The 23339-nt window shown below is 53.5% G+C and overlaps 1 protein-coding gene across 1 annotated transcript in view; it reads right to left on the bottom strand.

Moving 5' to 3' along the window:
* Positions 1-23339, bottom strand: part of tnip1 (TNFAIP3 interacting protein 1) — a 34063-nt gene that overhangs the window by 5178 nt on the left and 5546 nt on the right. The window contains 11 exon segments of the mRNA XM_078410995.1: positions 198-302; positions 304-330; positions 3625-3690; positions 4329-4424; positions 6182-6311; positions 7573-7667; positions 8602-8796; positions 15809-15877; positions 17211-17302; positions 18680-18811; positions 20856-21060. Of these exon segments, the coding sequence (XP_078267121.1) occupies positions 198-302; positions 304-330; positions 3625-3690; positions 4329-4424; positions 6182-6311; positions 7573-7667; positions 8602-8796; positions 15809-15877; positions 17211-17302; positions 18680-18811; positions 20856-21018 (1170 nt within the window). The 5' untranslated portion in view covers positions 21019-21060.

Genomic DNA, 23339 nt, shown 5'->3' with positions numbered 1-23339 from the left:
GGGGGAGGGGGAGAGGGAGGTGAGAGACAGGAAGGCGAAAATAGGCCTGGTGAACGGACGCACAGCAAGATCTCACGGACTGTGGGCAGCGAGGAGCATGTGGGTGGTCAAGGGAGAGGGAGAGGATGGAGCGATGCAGGGCACACCTCAGGGACACGGGTTCCCCATCCCACCGGACTGTCCCCCCCCCCTCGCACCTCTCCGCTGTCCAGTCGGCTCTTGGCCAGCACCAGCTTGCGATCGAAGTCTCGTTGCCTCTGCTCGCTGGCGGCGTCTCGCTCCGTCACCTCCCTCCGGACCCCCCGCCACCCGCTGACGGAGCCCCACGATCTGGGGGGGGAAAGAAAGAGAGAGAGAGAGAGGGACAATGCATTAGAGGGTCAAATCATTCCTGGCTCCCCGCACCACACCACTGCTTCAGAAAACATAGAAAAATAGGTGCAGGAGTGGGCCATTCGGCCCTTCGAGCCAGCACCGCCATTCAATATCATCATGGCTGATCATCCTAAATCAGTACCCCGTTCCTGCTTTCCCCCCATATCCCTTTAGCCCTCAGAGCTAATTCCAACTCTCTCTTAAAAAACATCCAGTGAATTGGCCTCCACTGCCTTCTGTGGCAGAGAATTCCACAGATTCACTACTCTCTGGGTAAAAATGTTTTTCCTCATCTCCGTTCTAAATGGCCTACCCCTTATTCTTAAACTGTGACCCCTGGTTCTGGCCTCCCCCAACATCGGGAACATTTTTCCTGCATCTCGCCTGTCCAATCGTCCAAGTCTTTTATCATGTATAGTCTTTCCGCTGACTGGAGATCCCCTCTCCTCCTTCTAAATTCCAGTGAATATAAACAAAGTCGACCCATTCTTTCATCATATGTCAGTCCCGCCATCCTGGGAATTAACCTGGTGAACCTACGCTGCACTCCCTCAATAGCAATAATGTCCTACCTCAAATTAAGAGACCAAAATTGCACACAATACTCCAGGTGCGGTCTCACCAGGGCCCTGTACAATTGCAGTAGGACTTCCTTGCTCCTAAACTCAAATCCTCTCGCAATGAAGGCCAACACACCATTAGCTTTCTTCACTGCCTGTTGTACCTGCATGCTTACGTTTAGTGACTGATGTACAAGCACATCCAGGTCTCGTTGCACCTCCCCTTTTCCTCATCTGACACCATTCAAATAATAATCTGCCTTCCTGTTCTTGCCACCAAAGTGGATAACCTCACATTTATCCACATTATACTGCATCTGCCATGCTTCTGCCCACTCACCCCAACCTATCCAAATCACCCTGCAGCCTCATAGCATCCTCCTCGCAGCTCACACTGCCACCCAGCTTTGTGTCATCCGCAAACGTAGAGATGTCACATCTAATTCCCTCGTCAAAATCGTTAAAATATATTGTAAATAACTGGGGTCCCAGCACCGAGCCTTGCGGCATGCCACCAGTCACTGCCTGCCATTCTGAAAAGGACCCGCTAATTCCTACTCTTGGCTTCCTGTCTGCCAACCAGTTCTCTATCCATGTCAATACCATGTGCTCTAATTTTGCACACTAATCTCTTGTGTGGGACCTTGTCAAAGGCTTTTTGAAAGTCCAGATACACCACATCCACTAGCTCCCCCTATCCATTCTACTTGTTACATCCTCAAAAAATTCCAGCAGATTGGTCAAGCATGATTTCCCCTTCATAAATCCATGCTGACTTTGACCGATCCCGTCACTACTTTCCAAATGCGCTGCTATAACATCTTTAACAATCGACTCCAGCATCTTCCCCACTACCGATGTAAGGCTAACTGGTCTATAATTCCCCGTTTTCTCTCTCCCTCCTTTCTTGAAAAACTGAGTTTACATTGGCTACCCTCCAGTCCACAGGAACTGATCCAGAGTCGAGAGAACATTGGAAAATGATCACCAATGCACCCACGATTTCTAGGGCCACCTCATTGAGTACTCTGGGATGCAGACCATCAGGCCCTGGGGAATTATCTGCCTTCAGTCCCAACAGATTACTTAACACCATTTCCTAACTAATGTGGATTCCCTTCAGTTCCTCCCTCCCACTAGATCCTCGTTCCCCTAGTTTTTCCAGGAGATTGTTTGTGTCTTCCTTAGTGAAGACAGAACCAAAGTACTTGTTTAACTGTTCTTGTTTTCCATTATAAATTCACCTGTCTCTGATTGTAAGGGGCCTACATTCGTCTTCACTAATCGTTTCCTTTTTCCACACCTAAAGAAGCTTTTAGAGTCAGTTTTTATATTCCCAGCAAGCTTCCTTTCATGCTCTTTTTGCCCCCTCTTAATTAACCCCTTTGTCCTCCTCTGTTGAGTTCTAAATTTCTCCCAGTCCTCCGGTTTGCTGCTTTCTCTGGCCAATTTATATGCCTCTTCCTGGATTTAACACGATCCTTGATTTCCCTCGTCAGCCACGGTTGCAAGCTGCCTTCCCCGTTTTGCTTTTTTCGGCAGACGGGGTTGATCAATTTTTGGAGTTCATCCATGCGGACTTTAAATCTTCGCCATTGCATCTCCACCGTCAACCCTTTGAGTATAATTTGCCAGTCTATCCTAGCCAAACCCCGTCACACCTTCAAAGCCTCCTCTCTTTAAGTTCAGGACCGCAGTCTCTGAATTAACCGTGTTACTCTCCATCCTGATGCAATCTCCCCCCCCCCCCCCCCCCCCCCCACCACCCCAGCCACTTTCCCCTCCCCCCATCCACACCTCCTCCCATTCCTCCCCCACTCCTCTCCCCTCTCCCCTCCGTTCTTCATGCTCATAAGTCATCGGAACAGAATTACGCCGTTCAGCCCAACAAGTCTACTCCGCCATTCAATCATGGCTGATCTATCTTTCCCTCTCAACCCCATTCTCCTGCCCGCCCCGTAACCTTTGACACCCATACTAATCAAGAGCCTGTCAATCTCTGCTTCAAAAGTACCCAATGACGGCCTCCTCAGCCCTCTTCACCCTTCCCAGCCTCCCCTTCACTCTCCCTCATCCCTGCAGCCAACTCCCCTTCACCACACCTCCCCCCTACTCCTCCCTTCCAGACCTCCATCACCCCCTTCACCTCCCTCCCCCTCACTCCCACTCTCCCCCTCACACCACACCCTCCCTCCCCCACAAACCAGCCCCCTCAGGTCACCTCAAACCTGTGCCACCATCTTCCACACCTTTGAGACCCTTCCTCAGACTTTGAAGAAGGGTCTCGACGCAAAACATCATCCATCCATTCTTGTTTTCCACAGATGCTGCCTGACCCACCGAGTTAGTCCAGCACTTCGTGTTTTGCTCCAGATTCCAGCATCTGCAGTTCCGTGTGTCTCTTCTATCACCCGTTCACACTAGTTCTACGTTATCCCACTTTCCCCATCCACTCCCTACACACGGGGGGGGGCAATTTACAGCAGTCAATTAACCTGAAAACCCTCACGTCTTTGGGATGTGGGAGAAAACCGGAGCACCCGGAGGAAACCCACGCGGTCACAGGGAGAACGTGCAAACTCCTTACTGACAGCACCCGCAGTCAGGATCGAACCCAGGTCTCTGGTGCATTGAGGCAGCAGCTCTACCCGCTGCGCCACTGTGCATCCATCTCCGGCCTCTGATTTACCTTCTGTTCATACTGTTGCTTCATGCCCCGAAACTGCTGATCCCACTGCTTGTTCACGTCCAACAGCTAGAAATGGAAGCAACATTATTACAGGCCTAAAAGTATTTTAGTTTAGTTGTGTTTAGTTTATTGTCACGTGTACCGAGGTACAGTGAAAAGCTTTTTGTCGCGTGCTTTTTGTCAGCTGAAAGACTATACATGACTACAATCAAGCCCTCCAGTGCAGATACAGGATAAAGAGAGGGTTTGGCATTGAATTAATTTTGTTACTGTTCGGAAGTCATGTTACAGTTATACAAGATGCTCGTGAGGCAATATTTCGAGTACTGTATTTAAGGATGTTGTCAAGCTGCAATGGGTGCACTGAAGGTTGACGAGGATTGTGTACAGCTTAGGTCACCCAGTTCTAGGGAAGATATCCTGAAGCTGGAAAGGGTTTAGATCAGATTTACAAGGACGTTGCCAGGACAATAGCTCGAGGGCCTGAGCTATTGGGAGACGCTAGGCAGGCGAGGACTGTTACTGGGAGTGCAGGAGGCTGAGGGGTGATCTGGAGAGGCACAAGGATTGAGAGGGACAGTGGGGGGTGTGGAGGGCCAGAGACAAAATAAAAAGATATACGCAGAGGAACAAGCTCTTCCCTCACCACCACCCCCCCCCCCCCCCCACCTCCCGGGGATAAATCTCGGCACAGCGACACCTGCCTCTTTCCGTTGGATTTCCAGAGCCGCCACTTTCTTCTCCAGAATCTCCACCATGTTTTTGTCGGGAACCTTTTGCAGATCACCCACCTTCACGCCCTGCAGAAGAGGAACGAACATACAGCGGGTCGGGCAGCATCCAAGGAGAGAGAAGCACAAGGGCACAGGTCAAGGTTTCAACACAGATACACACACACAAACGGGTCGGGATATTAACCAGCAGCAAACACCCACCGGAGCGACTCAGTGGGTCGAGCAGCATATGTGGAGGAGAGAAATGCTCTGAGTCAAGGCCCTGTATCAGGTTTATTAATATCGCATTTAGCCCACTTATACTTCAGAGATGCGTCATGGGAATAGGCCCGGTGACCACGTGGGTTTTCTCCGGGTGCTCCGGTTTCCTCCCACGTCTCAAAGACGTGCAGGTTTGTAGGTTCATTGGCCCTCTGTAAATTGCCCCCCAGTGTGGAGGGAGTGGATGAGAAAATGGAATAACATAGAACTAGTGTGAACGGGTGACTGATGGTCGGCGTGGACCTGGTGGGCCTGTTTCCATGCTGTATCAGTCATAGAGTGTGGAAACAAGCCCCTCGGCCCAACCTGCCCACGCCGACCAACATGTCCCATCTACACTAGTCCCACCTGCCTGCATTTGGCCCATATCGCTGTAAACCTATCCTGTCCATGTAACTGTCTAAATGTTGCTTAAATGTTGCGATAGTCCCAGCCTCACCTACCTCCTCCATCAGCTCGTTCCATACACCCACCACCCTTTGTACAAAAAAGTTCCCCCTCAGGTTTCTATTACATTTTTCCCCCCTCACCTTCACCCCATGTCCTCTGCTTCTAGATTCCCCTACTCTGTATCTCTAAACTAAACCCCTGTGTCCTGAACTGATATTGCTTATCGAGTGAATTCTGAGGATACATTGTGTGCAGGGACTGCTCCAAGTCTGAAAGAGGACCAATAGGAATTGGGAGACACAAGGAACTGCAGATGCTGGAATTTTGTGTAGAATGCAGGTAGATAGGAGGATCAAAAAGGCTTTCAGCACAATGGCCTTCAGTCAGAGCATTGGTATGTAGGTTAATTGGCTGGGTAAATGTAAAAATTGTCCCTAGTGGGTGTAGGATAGTGTTAATGTACGGGGATCGCTGGGCGGCACGGACTTGGTGAGCCGAAAAGGCCTGTTTCCGGCTGTATATATATGATATGATATGATATGATGTGTTGTATAAGACGTTGGTGAGGCCGCATTTATGGGAATTGTGTTCAGCTCTGGGCACCACGTTACAGGAAAGATATTGTCTCGTTGGAAAGGGTACAGAGAAGATTTATGAGGATGTTGCCAGGACTCGAGGGCCTGAGCTATAGAGAGAGGCTCGGACTCTATTCCTTGGAGCGCAGGAGGATGAGGGATAATCTAGGACAGGTGTGGAAGATCATGAGGGGAACAGATTGCGTAGACGCACAGAGTCTCTTGCCCAGAGTAGGGGAATCGGGAACCAGAGGACATAGGTTTAAGGTGAGGGGGGGAAGATTTAATGGGAACCTGAAGGGTAACTTTTTTTTTTAACACAAAGGATAATGGGTATATGGAACGAGCTGCTGGAGGAGGCAACGGTTAACAATGAAACAAGGACATGGTTTAGAGGGATATGGGCCAATGTGGCCAGGTGGGACTATTGTAGATGGGGCATGTTGGTCGGCGTGAGCAAGTTGGGCTGAAGGGCCTGTCTCCACCCTTCATGCCTCCATGAGGCATCGTGGTCGGCATGGACCTGTTGGGCCGAAGGGCATGTTTCAATGCCGTGTGAGACTATGATGATGGAGGTGAGTGGACCTGACTGCTCACCTGATGGAGATGTGGTCCCATCACAGACTGCTCTGTGGACGTTGGTCTGGAGACCATCTCAGATCCAGCTGCTTGTTGTGATCCCACCTTCTCCTTCACCACCAATCCCTTCAGCCTCACGTTCTCACATCTGGGGAGGGGAGGATAAAGAAGGAAGAGGTCGAGAGGGTCATACGGTCAGAAGACATAGGAGTAGAATTAGGCCATTCAGGCCATCAAGACTCGCCCACCATTCAATCATGGCTCATCTAGACTTGACTTTTTTACCCTTTTTTTCACCTCTAGCCTTTGTCACTTTAGACTTCAGGGATACAGCGTGGAAACAGGCCCTTCGGCCCACCGAGTCTGTGCTGAGCAGCGATCACCCCATGCACAAACATTATCCCACACACTTGGGATAATTAGCAATTTTACCAAAGCCAATTGACCACCAAACCTGCACTTCTGTGGAACGTGGGGGGAGACCGGCACACCCAGAGGAAACCCACGCCGTCACAGGGATAACGTACAAACTCCACACAGACAGCATCCGTGGTCAGGACCGAACCCGGGCCTCTGGCGCTGTGAGGCAGCAGCGCAACCATGGTGCCACTGTGTAGTCATAGGCACCAATGCTGACACAGCCAAAACAGGCCGGAAATGAAGGAACGCACAACTCCATTGTAAGGGCTAACATTACGAATGCAGCAATGTGGGTTTTATTGCAGGAGTGTAAAAGCTCCAGCTCGGATTATTCCTGGGGCATCCTGTTGTCAGCATGGAAGCGCGGTTTATGGCTGATCGGATCCTCTGATATCAGCAACTGGCCTCAAAGCTTTGAAGTGTTAAGAAGAACATCTTGCCATACGGACTGCCCTTTGCCCCCAAGAAAGAAGAGGTCACGATGGACACGAAGGACACGGAGGTCCCGAAAGACACATAAAGATTTATAGGGCATTGTAACCTTGCCATATAAGGCAGCGATGGAAAAATACTGGCACATGTATTTAGGGTATAAAAGGTGTGTAAATGTAAGCTTTCGGAGAGTGAGACTACACTAGCTTCCTGAGTGTTTCTAAAGGCTCCGGTATCTAAGCTCTCTCCCACCTGGGTGTGTAGAATAAAGAGGTTAAATGATTTTGGTTGTCTGACTATTCTGTTAATAGGTCACGAACTACAACACCATGAGGGAGGGGTGGCGTGTGGAGACCAGAAGGAAGGAGAGGACAGGTTTAGAGGGACATGGGCCAAACACAGATAGGTGGGACTAGTGTGGATGGGGCATGCTAATCGGTGTGGGCAAGAAGGGCCTGTTTCCACACTGTATGACTATGACTATGATCCCCCGGTACATCCGTTTCATGGGTGATGGTGGCTCCCTCATTGGCGAGAGGAAGCATCTGATGACTTACTTCATGTTGGCCAGCATCTGGCTCTTGAGATCGAGGTCCTGGTCGAGTTTCGTGCGGAGATCTTCGTTCTCGGTCTGCAGCTGCTGACACAGGGTCTGGAGCAGGGTGGTGGCAGGGGAGAAAGGGAGAAAAGATGAATGAAGCTCTCACATGGAATCGTGTCGTCATGTTCATAAGCTCCATGAGCAGAATTAGGCCATTCGGCCCATCGCGTCTGCTCCGCCATTCAATCACGGCTGATCTACCTTTCCCTCTCAACCCCATTCTCCTGCCTCCTCCCCATAACCCCTAACACACGTACTAACCAAGATCTGTCAATCTCCACCTTAAACATAACCACTGACGTGGCCTCCACCACCGTCTGTGGCTATTAATTCCACAGATTCACCACCCTCTGGCTAAAGAGATTCCTCCTCATCTCCATTCTAAAGCTACATCCTTTATTCTGAGGCTGTGCCCTCTGGTCCTAGACTCTCCCACTAGTGGAAACATCCCTTCCACATCCACTCTATCCGGCCCTTTCACTATTTGACAAGTTTCAATGGGGTCCGTCCCCCCCTCATCCTTCTAAACTCCAGTGAGTCCAGGCCCAGAGTCATCAATTGCCATTATACATTAACCCAATCATTCCTGGGCTGATTCTCGTAAACCTCCTCTGGACCCTCTCCCATGCCGGCACATACTTCCTCAGATATGGAGCTCAAAACTGCTCACAATATTCCAAATGTGGTTAGGGTCACACGGCACAGAAACAGGCCCTTCAGCCCAACTCCTTCATGCCGACCAAGATACCCCATCTGTACTAGTCCCACCTGCTGGCATTTGGCCCCAATCCATCTTAACCAAGAAACAAAGAATTGCAGATGCTGGTATATACCAAAGATAGACACAACGTGTTGGAGGGGTAGAGGGAGGGGGAGGTAAATGGGGAGGGAAGGGGAGGGGAAGGGGAGGGAGGGAGGGAGAGTATGCAGGGAGCTGCACCCTGTACCTCAGCTGCCCAGAGGCAGTACACTGCCTGGTCCCTACCTGCAGGATGGCCGTCCTGCACTCGTTCTTCTGCACCTTGGAGGAGAGGCGGTTGAACTCCACGGCCATTCGGCCCAGGTGGGCTAGCAGATGCTTCTTGTGGGTCTCCTCGGCAAAGATGCTGAGGGAGGTCTCCAGGCGTTGCAGGTGAACGGACAGGTCCCCATCCTCAGTGGGCGTCTGCTGTAGAATGTCCTGGACCAGAGGGTGGACAAGGGTCAGACACAACAACTCACCAGACACGGGCTACTCCACCGCCCAGACACGGACCAGACGGCCACTCCACCGCCCAGACACGGGCTACTCCACCGCCCAGACACGGGCCACTCCACCGCCCAGACACGGGCTACTCCACCGCCCAGACACGGGCTACTCCACCGCCCAGACACGGGCCACTCCACCGCCCAGACACGGGCTACTCCACCGCCCAGACACGGGCCACTCCACCGCCCAGACACGGGCTACTCCACCGCCCAGACACGGGCTACTCCACCGCCCAGACACGGGCCACTCCACCGTCCAGACACGGGCTACTCCACCGCCCAGACACGGGCTACTCCACCGCCCAGACACGGGCCACTCCACCGCCCAGACACGGGCTACTCCACCGCCCAGACACGGACCAGACGGCCACTCCACCGCCCAGACACGGACCAGACGGCCACTCCACCGCCCAGACACGGGCCAGACGGCCACTCCACCGCCCAGACACGGGTCACTCCACCACCCAGACACGGGTCACTCCACCGCCCAGACACGGGCCACTCCACCGCCCAGACACGGGCCACTCCACCGCCCAGACACGGGTCACTCCACCACCCAGACACGGACCAGACGGCCACTCCACCGCCCAGACACGGACCAGACGGCCACTCCACCGCCCAGACACGGACCAGACGGCCACTCCACCGCCCAGACACGGACCAGACGGCCACTCCACCGCCCAGACACGGACCAGACGGCCACTCCACCGCCCAGACACGGACCAGACGGCCACTTCACCACCCAGACACGGACCAGACGGCCACTCCACCGCCCAGACACGGACCAGACGGCCACTCCACCGCCCAGACACGGGCCACTCCACCGCCCAGACACGGGCCACTCCACCGCCCAGACACGGGTCACTCCACCACCCAGACACGGACCAGACGGCCACTCCACCACCCAGACACGGGCCACTCCACCGCCCAGACACGGACCAGACGGCCACTCCACCGCCCAGACACGGACCAGACGGCCACTCCACCGCCCAGACACGGGCCACTCCACCACCCAGACACGGACCAGACGGCCACTCCACCGCCCAGACACGGACCAGACGGCCACTCCACCGCCCAGACACGGGCCACTCCACCGCCCAGACACGGGCCAGACGGCCACTCCACCGCCCAGACACGGACCAGACGGCCACTCCACCACCCAGACACGGGCCACTCCACCACCCAGACACGGGCCACTCCACCGCCCAGACACGGGTCACTCCACCACCCAGACACGGACCAGACGGCCACTCCACCACCCAGACACGGGCAGACGGCCACTCCACCGCCCAGACACGGGCCACTCCACCGCCCAGACACGGGCCAGACAGCCACTCCACCGCCCAGACACGGGCCACTCCACCGCCCAGACATGGGCCACTCCACCACCCAGACACGGACCACTCCACCGCCCAGACATGGGCCACTCCACCACCCAGACACGGACCAGACGTCCACTCCACCACCCAGACACGGACCAGACGGCCACTCCACCGCCCAGACAAGGGCCTCTCCACCACCCAGACATGGGCCAGACAGCCACTCCACCGCCCAGACAAGGGCCTCTCCATTACCCAGACATGGACCACTCCACCACCCAGACACGGGCCACTCCATCACCCAGACATGGGCCAGACAGCCACTCCACCGCCCAGACACGGGCCACTCCACCGCCCAGACACGGGCCACTCCACCGCCCAGACACGGGCCACTCCACCGCCCAGACATGGGCCACTCCACCACCCAGACATGGGCCAGACAGCCACTCCACCGCCCAGACACGGGCCACTCCACCGCCCAGACACGGGTCAGACGGCCACTCCACCGCCCAGACACGGGCTACTCCACCGCCCAGACACGGGCCACTCCACCGCCCAGACACGGGCCACTCCACCACCCAGACATGGGCCACTCCACCACCCAGACATGGGCCAGACAGCCACTCCACCACCCAGACACGGGCCACTCCACCACCCAGACATGGGCCACTCCACCACCCAGACATGGGCCAGACAGCCACTCCACCACCCAGACATGGGCCAGACAGCCACTCCACCACCCAGACATGGGCCAGACAACCACTCCACCGCCCGAGGTCCCTCGAGACTGCGACTGTAGATCCCCACCAATTAAACATCTCAATTGGCTTCAATGAACGATCTCCACAACAGTGGTGGACATCCCAGAGCTGTGACCATCCCAGTGGTGGACATCCCAGAGCTGTGACCATCCCAGTGGTGGACATCCCAGAGCTGTGACCATCCCAGTGGTGGACATCCCAGAGCTGTGACCATCCCAGTGGTGGACATCCCAGAGCTGTGACCATCCCAGCTGTGACCATCCCAGAGCTGTGACCATCCCAGAGCTGTGACCATCCCAGAGCTGTGACCATCCCAGAGCTGTGACCATCCCAGAGCTGTGACCATCCCAGAGCTGTGACCATCCCAGAGCTGTGACCATCCCAGCTGTGACCATCCCAGAGCTGTGACCATCCCAGAGCTGTGACCATCCCAGAGCTGTGACCATCCCAGAGCTGTGACCATCCCAGCTGTGACCATCCCAGCTGTGACCATCCCAGCTGTGACCATCCCAGAGCTGTGACCATCCCAGAGCTGTGACCATCCCAGTGGTGGACATCCCAGAGCTGTGACCATCCCAGTGGTGGACATCCCAGTGGTGGACATCCCAGAGCTGTGACCATCCCAGCTGTGACCATCCCAGCTGTGACCATCCCAGTGCTGTGACCATCCCAGCTGTGACCATCCCAGAGCTGTGACCATCCCAGCTGTGACCATCCCAGTGGTGGACATCCCAGAGCTGTGACCATCTACTTGACCAAAACTGGTTTGGTTGAGTTTAGAAACAGTGTGGAAACAGGACCTTGATGCCGACCATCGATCACTTGTTCACACTAGTTCTATCCTGCGCACTAATTAGCCGACAAACCTGCCCGTCTTTGGGATGTGGGGGAAAACCAGAGGAGATTAGCTTCAAGCTCAGCTTAATATGTCAGAGACAATAGACAATAGGTGCAGGAGTAGGCCATTCAGCCCTTCGAGCCAGCACCGCCATTCAATGCGATCATGGCTGATCACTCTCAATCAGTACCCCGTTCCTGCCTTCTCCCCATCGCCCCTCACTCCGCTATCCTTAAGAGCTCTATCCAGCTCTCTCTTGAAAGCATCCAACGAACTGGCCTCCACTGCCTTCTGAGGCAGAGAATTCCACACCTTCACCACTCTCTGACTGAAAAAGTTCTTCCTCATCTCCGTTCTAAATGGCCTACCCCTTATTCTTAAACTGTGGCCCCTTGTTCTGGACTCCCCCAACATTGGGAACATGTTTCCTGCCTCTAATGTGTCCAATCCCCTAATTATCTTATATGTTTCAATAAGATCCCCCCTCATCCTTCTAAATTCCAGTGTATACAAGCCCAATCGCTCCAGCCTTTCAACATACGACAGTCCCGCCATTCCGGGAATTAACCTAGTGAACCTATGCTGCACGCCCTCAATAGCAAGAATATCCTTCCTCAAATTTGGAGACCAAAACTGCACACAGTACTCCAGGTGCGGTCTCACGTTATTGTTGTGTGTACCAAGGTACAGTGAAAAGCTTCATTGTTGTCATGCTACACATGATGACAATCAAGCCGTACACATTGTACAGATACAAGATAAAGGGAATAACGTTTATTGCCAGATAAAGTCCAGTAAAGTCCGATTAAAAATAGTTCAAAGTTATCCAATGAGGTAGATGGGAGGTCAGGACCTCTCTCTAATTGGTGATAGAATGGTTCAGTTGCCTGATAACAGTTGGGAAGAAGCTGTCCCTGAATCTGGAGGTGTGCGTGTTCACACTTCTGTACCTCTTGCTTGATGGGAGAGGGGAGAAGAGGGAGTGACCGGGGGTGAGACTGGTCCTTGATTATGCTGGTGGCCTTGCCGAGGCAGCGTGAAGTGTGGATGGAGTCAATTGATATAAAAAATTCCACCAAATAGTCATGCAGCACAGAAACAGGACCTTCAGCCCAACTTGCCTACACCGACCACAATTCCCCATTTACATTTGTCCCACTTGCCCGCATTTGGCCCATATCCTTCTAAACTATGCATGCACCTGTCCAACTGTCTCTTAAACGTTGTGATATTACCTGCCTCAACTACCTCCTCCGTCAGCTCGTTACATTTATCCTCAGCCCTCTGTGTAAAAGAGTTTCCCCCCAGGTTCCTATTAAATCTTTCCTCCCTCACCTTAAATTTAAGTCCTCTGGTTCTTGATTCCCCTAATCTGGGTAAAAGACTCTGTGCATTCACCCGATCTATGATGATAGATTTTCATACACCTCTATAAGATCACCCCTCATCCTCCTGCGCTCCAAGGAATAAAGTCCCAGCCTGCACAACCTCTCCCTGTAGCTCTGGCCCTCGAGTCCTGGCAACATCCTCGTAAAGTGTGAAAAGGTTACCCCGCAGGTTCCTAATACATCTACACAAATGAATTCTTTCAAAACCACAAATGAATTCTTTTTTTGGCAGCTTTCAGCTCTAGGTTCTCCTTTTACAGACTCCTCATTTGGTTATGGTTCCTTAAATCAGTACCCTGTAAACACCCCCATCAGGTGATCATTTGGCCAACCAACACACACACACACACACGACATATGGACTCTGTTCACTGTTCTTCCCTTGGGATCTCGACAACAGAAGCAAGACCTTATCCCTCCGTACTTTCCCCGACAAACTGGAGACACGAAGAACTGCGGATGCATGAATCTTGAGCAAAACATAAAGTGCTGGAGGAACTCAGTGGGTTAGGCAATACAAGTTCATACAGTAAGTTCCCTTTATTGGGCGGCATGTTGGCGCGGCAGTAGAGTTGCTGCCTTACAGCGCCAGAGACCCCGACTACGGGTGCTGTCTGTACGGAGTTTGTACGTTCTTCCCGTGACTGCACGGGTTTTCTCCGAGATCTTCGGTTTCCTCCCACACTCCAAAGACGTAGAGGTTTGTAGGTTAATAGGCTTGGTATAAATGTAAAATTGTCCCGAATAAGTGTTGGGTAGTGTCAATGCGCAAGGTTCACTGGTCGTTTCAGACTCGGTGGGCTGAAGGGCCTGTTTCCGCGCTGTACATCTAAACTAAACTCAGTCTAGGAGCAGAATCTAATTATTCGGCCCATCAAGTCTACTCCGCCATTCAATCATGGCTGATCTATCTTTCCCTCTCAACCCCATTCTCCTGCCATCTCCCAACAACCCTCAATAATGAAGAACCTGTCAATCGCCGCCTTAAAAAACCTATTGACGAGCTCCACCATTCACATGGCAATCGATCCCTCTGAGAAACTCCCACCAGGTCCCGACCAACCGTGGATAACCGGGCGCAGTCTCAACAGACTGCAGACAGGCATGGGGAGGAGCAAATCGAACATGCTGAGGTGGGGATATACTGAAGATGCGGCAGACTGCGAGTGCGGACGGGACCTCCAGACTATGGGACATCTCCTGAGCTGTGACATGCTGCATGACACGTGCACTGTAAAGGATCTTGCAGAGAGACCAACCACGTGGCGCTAAAACTCCTCACTCGTCCCTTCCTACCCAAACCACCGCATCCCCGGGCACTTTCCCCAGCAACCGCAGGAGATGCAACACCTGTCCCACCTCAACTCCATCCAAGGACCCAAACAGTCTTTCCAGGTGAGACAGAGGTTCACCTGCACCTCCTCCAACCTCATCTATTGTATCCGCTGCTCTAGATGTCAACTTCTTTACATCGGCAAAACCAAACGCAGGCTCGGCGATCGTTTTGCTCAACACCTTCGCTCAGTCCGCCTTAACCAACCTGATCTCCCGGTGGCTGAGCACTTCAACTCCCCCTCCCACTCCCAGTCTGACCTTTCTGTCATGGGCCTCCTCCAGCGCCATAGTGAGGCCCACCGGAAATTGGAGGAACAGCAACTCATATTTCGCTTGGGCAGCTTGCAGCCCAGCGGTATGAACATTGACTTCTCCAACTTTAGATAGTTCTTCTGTCCCTCTCTTTCCCCCCCTCCCAGTTCTCCCTCTATCTTCCTGTCTCCACCTATATCCTTCCTTTGTCCCGCCCCCCTGACATCAGTCTGAAGAAGGGTCTCGACCCGAAACGTCACCCATTCCTTCTCTCCTGAGATGCTGCCTGACCTGCTGAGTTACTCCAGCATTTTGTGAAATAAATACCTTCCATTTGTACCAGCATCTGCAGTTATTTTCTGGCACTAAAATCTGCTCGCTATTGGCAAACAGTTCTGTGATGACACGAATAAATAAAAACCGTCATCTGCGGCAATGAATTCCACAGATTCACCACCCTCTGGCTAAAGAAATTCTTCCTCATCTCCTTTCTAAAGGTACGTCCTTTTATTCTGAGGCTGTGCCCTCTGGTCCTAGACTCTCCCACTGGTGGAAACACCCTCTCCACATCCACTCTATCCAGGCCTTTCACTATTCGGTAAGTTTCAATGAGGTCTCACCTCTTCCTTCTAAACCCCAGCGAGTACAGGCCCAATGCCGTCAAACCCTCATCATACGTTAACCCATTCATGCCCGGGATTACTCTTGCAAAATCTGGTCTGGACCCTTCTTCAGGCTGATTTGACTTTAGAGATACAGAGTGGAAACAGGTTCTTCGATCCCCATACACTAACACTATCCTACACACTTGGGACAATTTACAATTTTGCTGAAGCTGACTAACCTGCAAACCTGTACGCTTCTGGAGTGTGGGAGGAAACCAGAGCACCCGGAGAAAACCCATACCCTCAGCGGGGTAACAAAGAAACTCCGCACAGACAGCACTTGTAGTCAGGGTCGAACCCGTGTCACCGGCACTCCCCACACCGTACTCCCCCCCCTCCCCTCCCCTCACCTCCCCCCTCCCCTCCCCTCACCTCCCCCCACTCACCCGCTCGTCCCCTCCCAGCGTTTCAATCTTGTTGATGGAACTGACCACCTCAAACTCGGATGACGTTCCCTGCAAGAGTGAGAGCCCATGGTTACAAGCGCCCCCCCATTGCATGTCCCACCCCCCTGCCATTACATCCCTCACCTTTACATCCCCCACCCCCTGCCGTTACCTCCCGCGCCCCAACCTTTACACGCCCCCCCATTACCCACCCCGCCCCCCAATTGCACGCCCCGCCCCCATTACACGCCCCGCCCTCCCATTACACGTCCTGCCCCCCCATTATACACGCCCCGGTCCCCCATTACACGCCCCACTGTTACAGGACCCATCCCTCCCCCTGTTACTCCCCAACGTTGCAGGCCCCCTCCTGTCATAGCCCTGGTGTTACAATCCCCCGTCATTACAAGCCTCCACCGTTACAGGCCCCACCCTCCACTGTTACAAGTGTGACGGGGCGCGGCGCCACGTTTTCACCTCAGTCACCGACCCCGTCTCTCCCGCGACTCCCATCGCGAGCGGGGAGAAGGTCCTGGGGATTGGCGAGAGTGGCTGGGATAGACACGCTGCCTCGGGAAAACAGCCAACATCAAAGACTTGTCCCTGTCCCACCCCGGCCATTCCTTCTTCTCCCCTCTCCAGCCAGCGCACCACCAGACTCAGGAGCAGCTTCTACCCCTCTGTATTCAGGCTTCCGAACGGTCCTCCCATAAGCCAGGGTACTGTCCGATTCACCTCTACCCCACTGCTGACACTGGACTTTGTCTCTGGAACTGGTGCGCTACAATGCTGAGAACTACATCCTACACTCTGTATCTTCCCCTTTGCTCTACCTATTGTACGAGTTTGATTTGATTGTATTTATTAGTTTAGTTTAGTTTATTGTCACGTGTGCCGAGCGAGGTATGGTGACAAGCCTTTTGTTGCGTGCTAGCCAGTCAGCAGGAAGACTTTACAGAATTATAATCGAGTCACCCACAGTGTACAGATACAGGATGAAGGGAATAATGTTTAGTGCAAGGTAATGTCCCAGTAAAGTTCAATTCAAGATAGTCCAAGGGTCTCCAATGAGGTAGATGGGGGGAGTGGTCCAACCTCTCGTTTGTGATCGGATGGTTCAGTTGCCTGATAACAACTGGGAAGAAACTGTCCCTGAATCAGAATCCTGGCTCCATTATAATCATGCATTGCCTTCCTGCAGACTGGATAGCATGCAATAAAAAGCTCGTCACCGCACCTCGGAACACGTGACAAGAAACTAAAACCCAAATACGAAAAACTGAAGCCTAAAACTGAAACCAACAGCTCAACTTAAAACTAAAAGCGAGCTCGGCTAAAACGCCACTGGAGACGGAGAGGGCAGGTGCATCGCCGAGCGCTGTGCCACCGGGGCGGTACTCACTGCGGACGCAGGCTTCTCCTGGGGTTTGGTGCCGGTGGAATTGCCGGGGTCTGAGCCGTGGGACGGGTGTTGGACGCTCTCCTGTACAGAACCTGCCACAATCACACAGCTCGTCAGCCCGGGACCAAAGGCCAAAGCTGCCCCCCCCCCTCCCGGCAAGACTCGCAGCGCAACACTCCCCGGGCAGGGCCTTTGTAACAGCAGCCCAAATACGCAGCACGGAAACAGGCCCGGCGGCCCATCCCGACCAACACGCTCCCTCTACACTAGTCCCCCCAGCCCGCCTTTGGCCCATATCCCTCTAATCCTGTCCTGCCCATTTCCGTGTTTAAATGTCTTTTAGTTTAGTTTCGAGATACAGCACGGAAACAGGCCCTTCGGCCCACCGAGTCCACGCCCACCATCGATCACCCGCTCACACTGGTTCTGTTATCCCACTTTCTCACCCACCATCGATCACCCGCTCACACTGGTTCTGTTATCCCACTTTCTCACCCACCATCGATCACCCGCTCACACTAGTTCTGTTATCCCACTTTCTCACCCACCATCGATCACCCGCTCACACTGGTTCTGTTATCCCACTTTCTCACCCGCTCCCTACACACTAGGGACAATTTTACAGAGGGCCAATTAACCTACAAACCTGAGATCTGTAGTAACTCAGTGGGTCAGGCAGCGTCACTGGAGAACATGGATAGGTGACGTTTCGGGTCAGGACCCTTCTTCAGACTGATTGCCCAAGTGTCTTTTAAATGCTTTGACAGTACTTGCAGCTCGTGCCACACACCCACCACCCACTGTGTGAAAAGGTTGCCCCTCGGGTTCCTATTAAATCTGTTCCCCTCTCACCTTAAACCCATATCCTCTGGTTCTCAATCCCTCCACTCGGGATAAAGAGTTGGGTAACTCTTGCACAAGTCACGGCCAAGGACAAACCCGGTGCTGGGGGAATGTTGGGCCATCTTGTGCAACGTGGGAGGGGATTGAACAAGAGTTCTGTGCTGGGAGATCATAAGACCATAAGGCATAGAAGCCCAATTAGGCCATTCGGCCCTTCAAGCCTGCTCTGCCATTCAATCATTGCTGATCTATTTTTCCCCCTCAGCCCCATTCTCCTGCCTTCCCCCCATAATCCCTAACACTCGTACTAATCACAAATCTGTCAATCTCCACTTTAAAAATACCCAATGACTTGGCCTCAATCACCGTCTGTGGCAAGGAGTTCACAGACTCACCACCCTCTGGCGATAGAAATTCCTCCCCATCTCCATTCTAAAAGTGCGTACTTTTATCCTGAGGCTGTGCCCTCTGGTCCTAGACTCCCCCACTAGTAGAAACGTCCTCTCCACATCCACACTATCCAGGCCTTTCACTATTAGGTAAGTTTCAATGAGGTCCCCCCCTCATCCTTCTAAGCTCCAGCGAGCACAGGCCCAGTGCTCATCACACGTTAAGATGTCACCTACCACCCGTCGACACCATGGCACTTGGCATCTCGTGGGGCAAGATGGCGGATCTCAGAACTTCCTGACGAACCAACTCCTCCACCTTCTGCTTCAGTTTGGTGGCTTCGCACTGGGACTCTTCCAGAAGGTTGCCTGAGGGAAGAGAGGAAGAGAGAGACTGTACTTAACCCTCCTCCCACGGCCATCACCGACCCCCCACCCCCACCCACACAATCCCCTCCCGCAGCCCACAATGTCCCTGCTGAACATGATGCCGTTAACCTAATCTCCTCTGCCTGCACGTGATCCATATCGCTCCATTCTCTGCATGTCCACGTGCCTATCTAAAATCCTCTTACAACGCCTCTATCGTATCTGCCTCCACCACCGCCCCTGGCAGCTCGTTCCAGGCACCCACCACCACTCAGTGTAAAAAAAACCTCCCCTGTATATCCCCTTTAAACTTTGCCCCTCTCACCAGAAACCCAAGCCCTCTAGTCTTTGATATTTCCACCTGGATAAAAAGGAATGTCTACCCGGTCTACACCTTTCATAACTTTATGAACTTCCATCAGGTGGCCCCTCAACCTCTGATGTTCCAGAGAAAACAACCTAAGTCTGTCCAACCTCTCCCTGTAGTTACCACCCTCTGATCCAGGCAGCGTTCTGGTAAACCTCCTCTGCACCCTCTCCAAAGCCTGCACGTCCTTGCTGTAATGGGGCGGCCAGGGGTGTACCCAACACTCCAAATATGACCTAACCAAAGTTCAATCAAGCTGCATCATGGCTTCCTGACTCTTGTACTCAATGCCCCGACTGATGAAGGCAAGGGTACTGTGCGCCTTCTTTGCCGCTCTATGCGGGCAGTTCCGGTCGTCCCATTACAGGAAGAACGTGGAAGCTTTGGAAAGGGGTTCCCATTCACCTTCTCTACCACCCCGTTTACTTGCGGCGCCACTTTCAGGGAGTTATGGACCTGGACCCCAAGATCCCTCTGTACATCAGTGGTTTAGTTTGGTTTAGAGATGCAGTGCAGCAACAGGCCCTTCGGCCCACCGTGCCCACGCCGACCAGCGAGCCCCGTACACCAACACTATCCCACACACTAGGAACAATTTGAAGTTTTACCAAGCCAATTAACCTACAAACGTGCACGTCTTTGGAGTGTGGGAGGAAATCAGAGCTCCCGGAGAAAACCCACGGGGTCACAGGGAGAACGTACAAACTCTGTGCAGACAGCACCCTTAGTCACAATCGAACCCGAGTCTCTGGCGCTGTGAGGCAGCAATTCTACCGCTGTGCCACCGTGTCTTCCTGTTAGGGTGTTAAGGTCCCCGCCATTTGTCATATAAAGTAATGTTAAAAGATTAAACTGAAACCCTCTTTAATTAAGTAAACTAGGAGGCCACGTCACCATCAAGGGGCAGTATTTACCATGGTCCATTATCTCGTTGTTCGCCTCATTTACTTGTGAATGTTTGCAAACTGTGCTTCTCACTATAAAATGCTTCAAAAGTACTTATCTCCTAATACGACCACAAGACATGGCAGCAGAATTAGGCCATTCGGCCCATCGAGTCAACAATCATTCGATCATGGCTGATTTATCTTTCCTTCTCAACCCCATTCTCCTGCCTTCTCCCCATAATTTTTGACACCCTGCAAGCCAAGAGGGTCCACCCACCCAAGTCAATCTCTACCGTCTGCGGCAATGAATTCCACAGATTCACCATCGTCTGTCTAAAGAATTCCTCCTCATCTCCTTTCTAAAGGTATGCCCTTTTATTCTGGGGCTGTGCCCTCTGGTCCTAGACTCTCCCCCACTAGTAGAAACATCCTCTTCACAATCACTCTATCCAGGCCTTTCACCATTCGGCATGTTTAAATGAGGTCCCCCCCCTCATCCTTCTAATCTCCAGCGAGTACAGGCCCAGTGCTGTAAAACGCTCACCATATATTAACCCAATCATCCCTGGGACGGTTGTCGCAAACCTCCTCTGGACCCTCTCCAACGCCAGCACATCCTCCCGCAGATATGGGGCCCAAATTTGTTAGCTTCAAAGAGGTCCTCCCTCCTCCTTCTGTACTCTGGCGAACACAGGCCCATCCCCTCTGTCAATCCCTGCTTTACAAATGCCCAATGACTTGCCCTTGGCAAAGATTTCCACAAGATCCGTGAACCCCACAGGTTTCTTACCCAGACTCTTCAAGCCTTTCATTCGCTCCTTGAGGATGTTGTTCTCAGCCACCAGTTGCTGGTAGGAGGTGGGCGGGGGCTGTGCCTGCTCGCACAGACCCTTCCCCGCCTCGTCTCCTGCCCCACCGGGATCGTAGATGCGGTAGGGAGCCCTGGTTTCCATGGTGGGTCGGCTCTTCTCATCCACCACGGACCCGCATGATCACTGAGGGCGAGAAAGGGAGGAAGGGTGATGGTGACAGGCCCGCACGTGGTTGCCTTGCACCCCCCCCCCACCCCCACCCCACCACAGACCCTCCCCCACTCCCCACCTCAGACCCTCCCCCACTCCCCACCACAGACCCTCCCCACCCCACCACAGACCCTCCCCACCCCACCACAGACCCTCCCCCACTCCCCACCACAGACCCTCCCCAACTCCCCACCACAGACCCTCCCCCACTCCGCACCACAGACCCTCCCCCACTCCCCACCCCCACTCCCACCAGCTATGGAGATACCCCCACCGTGACGGGAGACAAGTCCTTTGTGGCTGGGATGTAGCATTGAGTGATTCAACATGCAGTTAGAGTCACAGAGCTGCACAGCACGGAAACAGGCCCTTCAGCCCATCTTGCCCATGCCAATCATTGGCTTTCTGTTCTGGTCTCATTTGCCTGCATTCAGCCCATATCCCTCTAAACCCTTCCCATCCAGAGTAATGTGGGCGCAGCCCAGACCATCACGCAAACCAACCTCCCTTCCATTGACTCCATCTACACTTCACGCTGCCTCGGCAAGGCCACCAGCACAATCAAGGACCAGTCTCACTCTTCTCCCCTCTCCCATCAGGCAAGAGGTACGAAATGTGAAAACACACACCTCCAGAGTGTGCACAGTTTCTTCTCAGATGTTATCAGGCAACTGAACCGTCCTATCACAAACCAGAGAGCAGTCCTGACCTCCCATCTACCTCATTGGAGACCCTCGGACTATCTTTAATCGGACGTTATCTTGCATGAAACGATATTCCCGTTATCCTGTTCCTGCACCCCGGTAAACATGATAATAAACTTAACCAAAAACTCCCCATCCATATACCTGCCCAAGTGTCTTTTAAATGTTGTTATGGTACCTGCTTCAACTTCCTCCTCTGGCAGTTTATTCTATATACCCACCATCCTCTGTGCAAAAAAAGTTACCACTAAGGTTCTGGTTAAATCTTTCCCCTCTCATCTTAAACCTATGTCCTCTGGCTCTTGGTTCCGCTACTCTCGATAAGGCAAGGGGTTGTACAGCAAGGGGTTGTACAGCATAGAAACAGGCCCTTCTGCCCACTACATCTATGTTGACCATCACACCAGTCTGCACTAATCCCACTTGTCTGTGTTAATTCTATGTCTCTCTATGCACTAAGAAAACACCCAAAGTGCTGGAGTAACTCAGCGGGTCAGGCAGCATCTCAGGAGAACACAGATAGATGATGATTCGGGGCAGGACACTTCTTCAGACACCACTTTCTCGCTGGTTGCCCTCTTGTTTTTCAGGTAGGTATTAAATCTTCATGGAGGTATAAACTCTAAACTCAAGTGTCTCCTGGAAAAGTCCAAGGCTGCCGGGACTCGGTGAGGCGGCAGTGAAGTGTTTACATTCCAGAGAGAGCCCTGAGACAGAGAGCAAGGCCAACCAACACACACACACACTGGGAACAAATGCACTCAGAGAGGAAATGAAACCAAAACAAACACCGCCCCACCCAGAGATAACAGCAGCCAGCGAGCGAGCGAGCGAGCAATCAGGGAGGGCAGCGTGACCTCAGTACGCTGTGCCACTCCCGGCAACAGCACAAAGGAAATAAACCTGCAGGTAGATGCTGGAAATACAAAATAAATCCAGAGAATGCTGGAAATTCACAGTGTATGTGGACAGAAACACAGAGAGAGAGAGAGGGAGAGGGAGAGGAAGGGAAGGGGAAGTGGGAGGGGGAAGAGGGAGGGGGAAGAGGGAGGGGGAAGTGGGAGGGGGAAGAGGGAGGGGGAGAGGGAGGGAGAGGGGGGAGAGGGAGGGAGAGGGGGAGAGAGGGAGAGGGAGAGGGAGGGGGAGGGGGGAGAGGGAGGGGGGGAGGGGGAGGGGGGAGAGGGAGGGGGAGGGGGGAGAGGGAGGGGGGGAGAGGGAGGGAGAGGGAGGGAGAGGGAGAGGGAGGAGGAGGGGGAGGAGGGGAGAGGGAGAGGGGGGGAGAGGGAGAGGGAGGGGGGGAGAGGGAGAGGGAGGGGGGGAGAGGGAGGAGGGAGAGGGAGGGGGGAGAGGGAGGAGGGAGAGGGAGGGGGGGAGAGGGAGGGAGGGAGAGGGAGGGGGGGAGGGGGGAGAGGGAGAGGGAGGGGGGGAGAGGGAGAGGGAGGGGGGAGAGGGAGAGGGGGAGGGAGAGGGAGGGGGGGAGAGGAGAGGGAGAGGGGGAGGGAGAGGGGGGGAGAGGAGAGGGAGAGGGGGAGGGAGAGGGGGGGAGGG

Source organism: Rhinoraja longicauda, chromosome 14, assembly GCF_053455715.1.
Source record: "Rhinoraja longicauda isolate Sanriku21f chromosome 14, sRhiLon1.1, whole genome shotgun sequence".
NCBI classification, from domain to species: domain Eukaryota; kingdom Metazoa; phylum Chordata; class Chondrichthyes; order Rajiformes; family Arhynchobatidae; genus Rhinoraja; species Rhinoraja longicauda.
The sequence above is the reverse complement of the archived record's forward strand: the minus strand, read 5'-3'. Positions and strand labels throughout refer to the sequence as shown.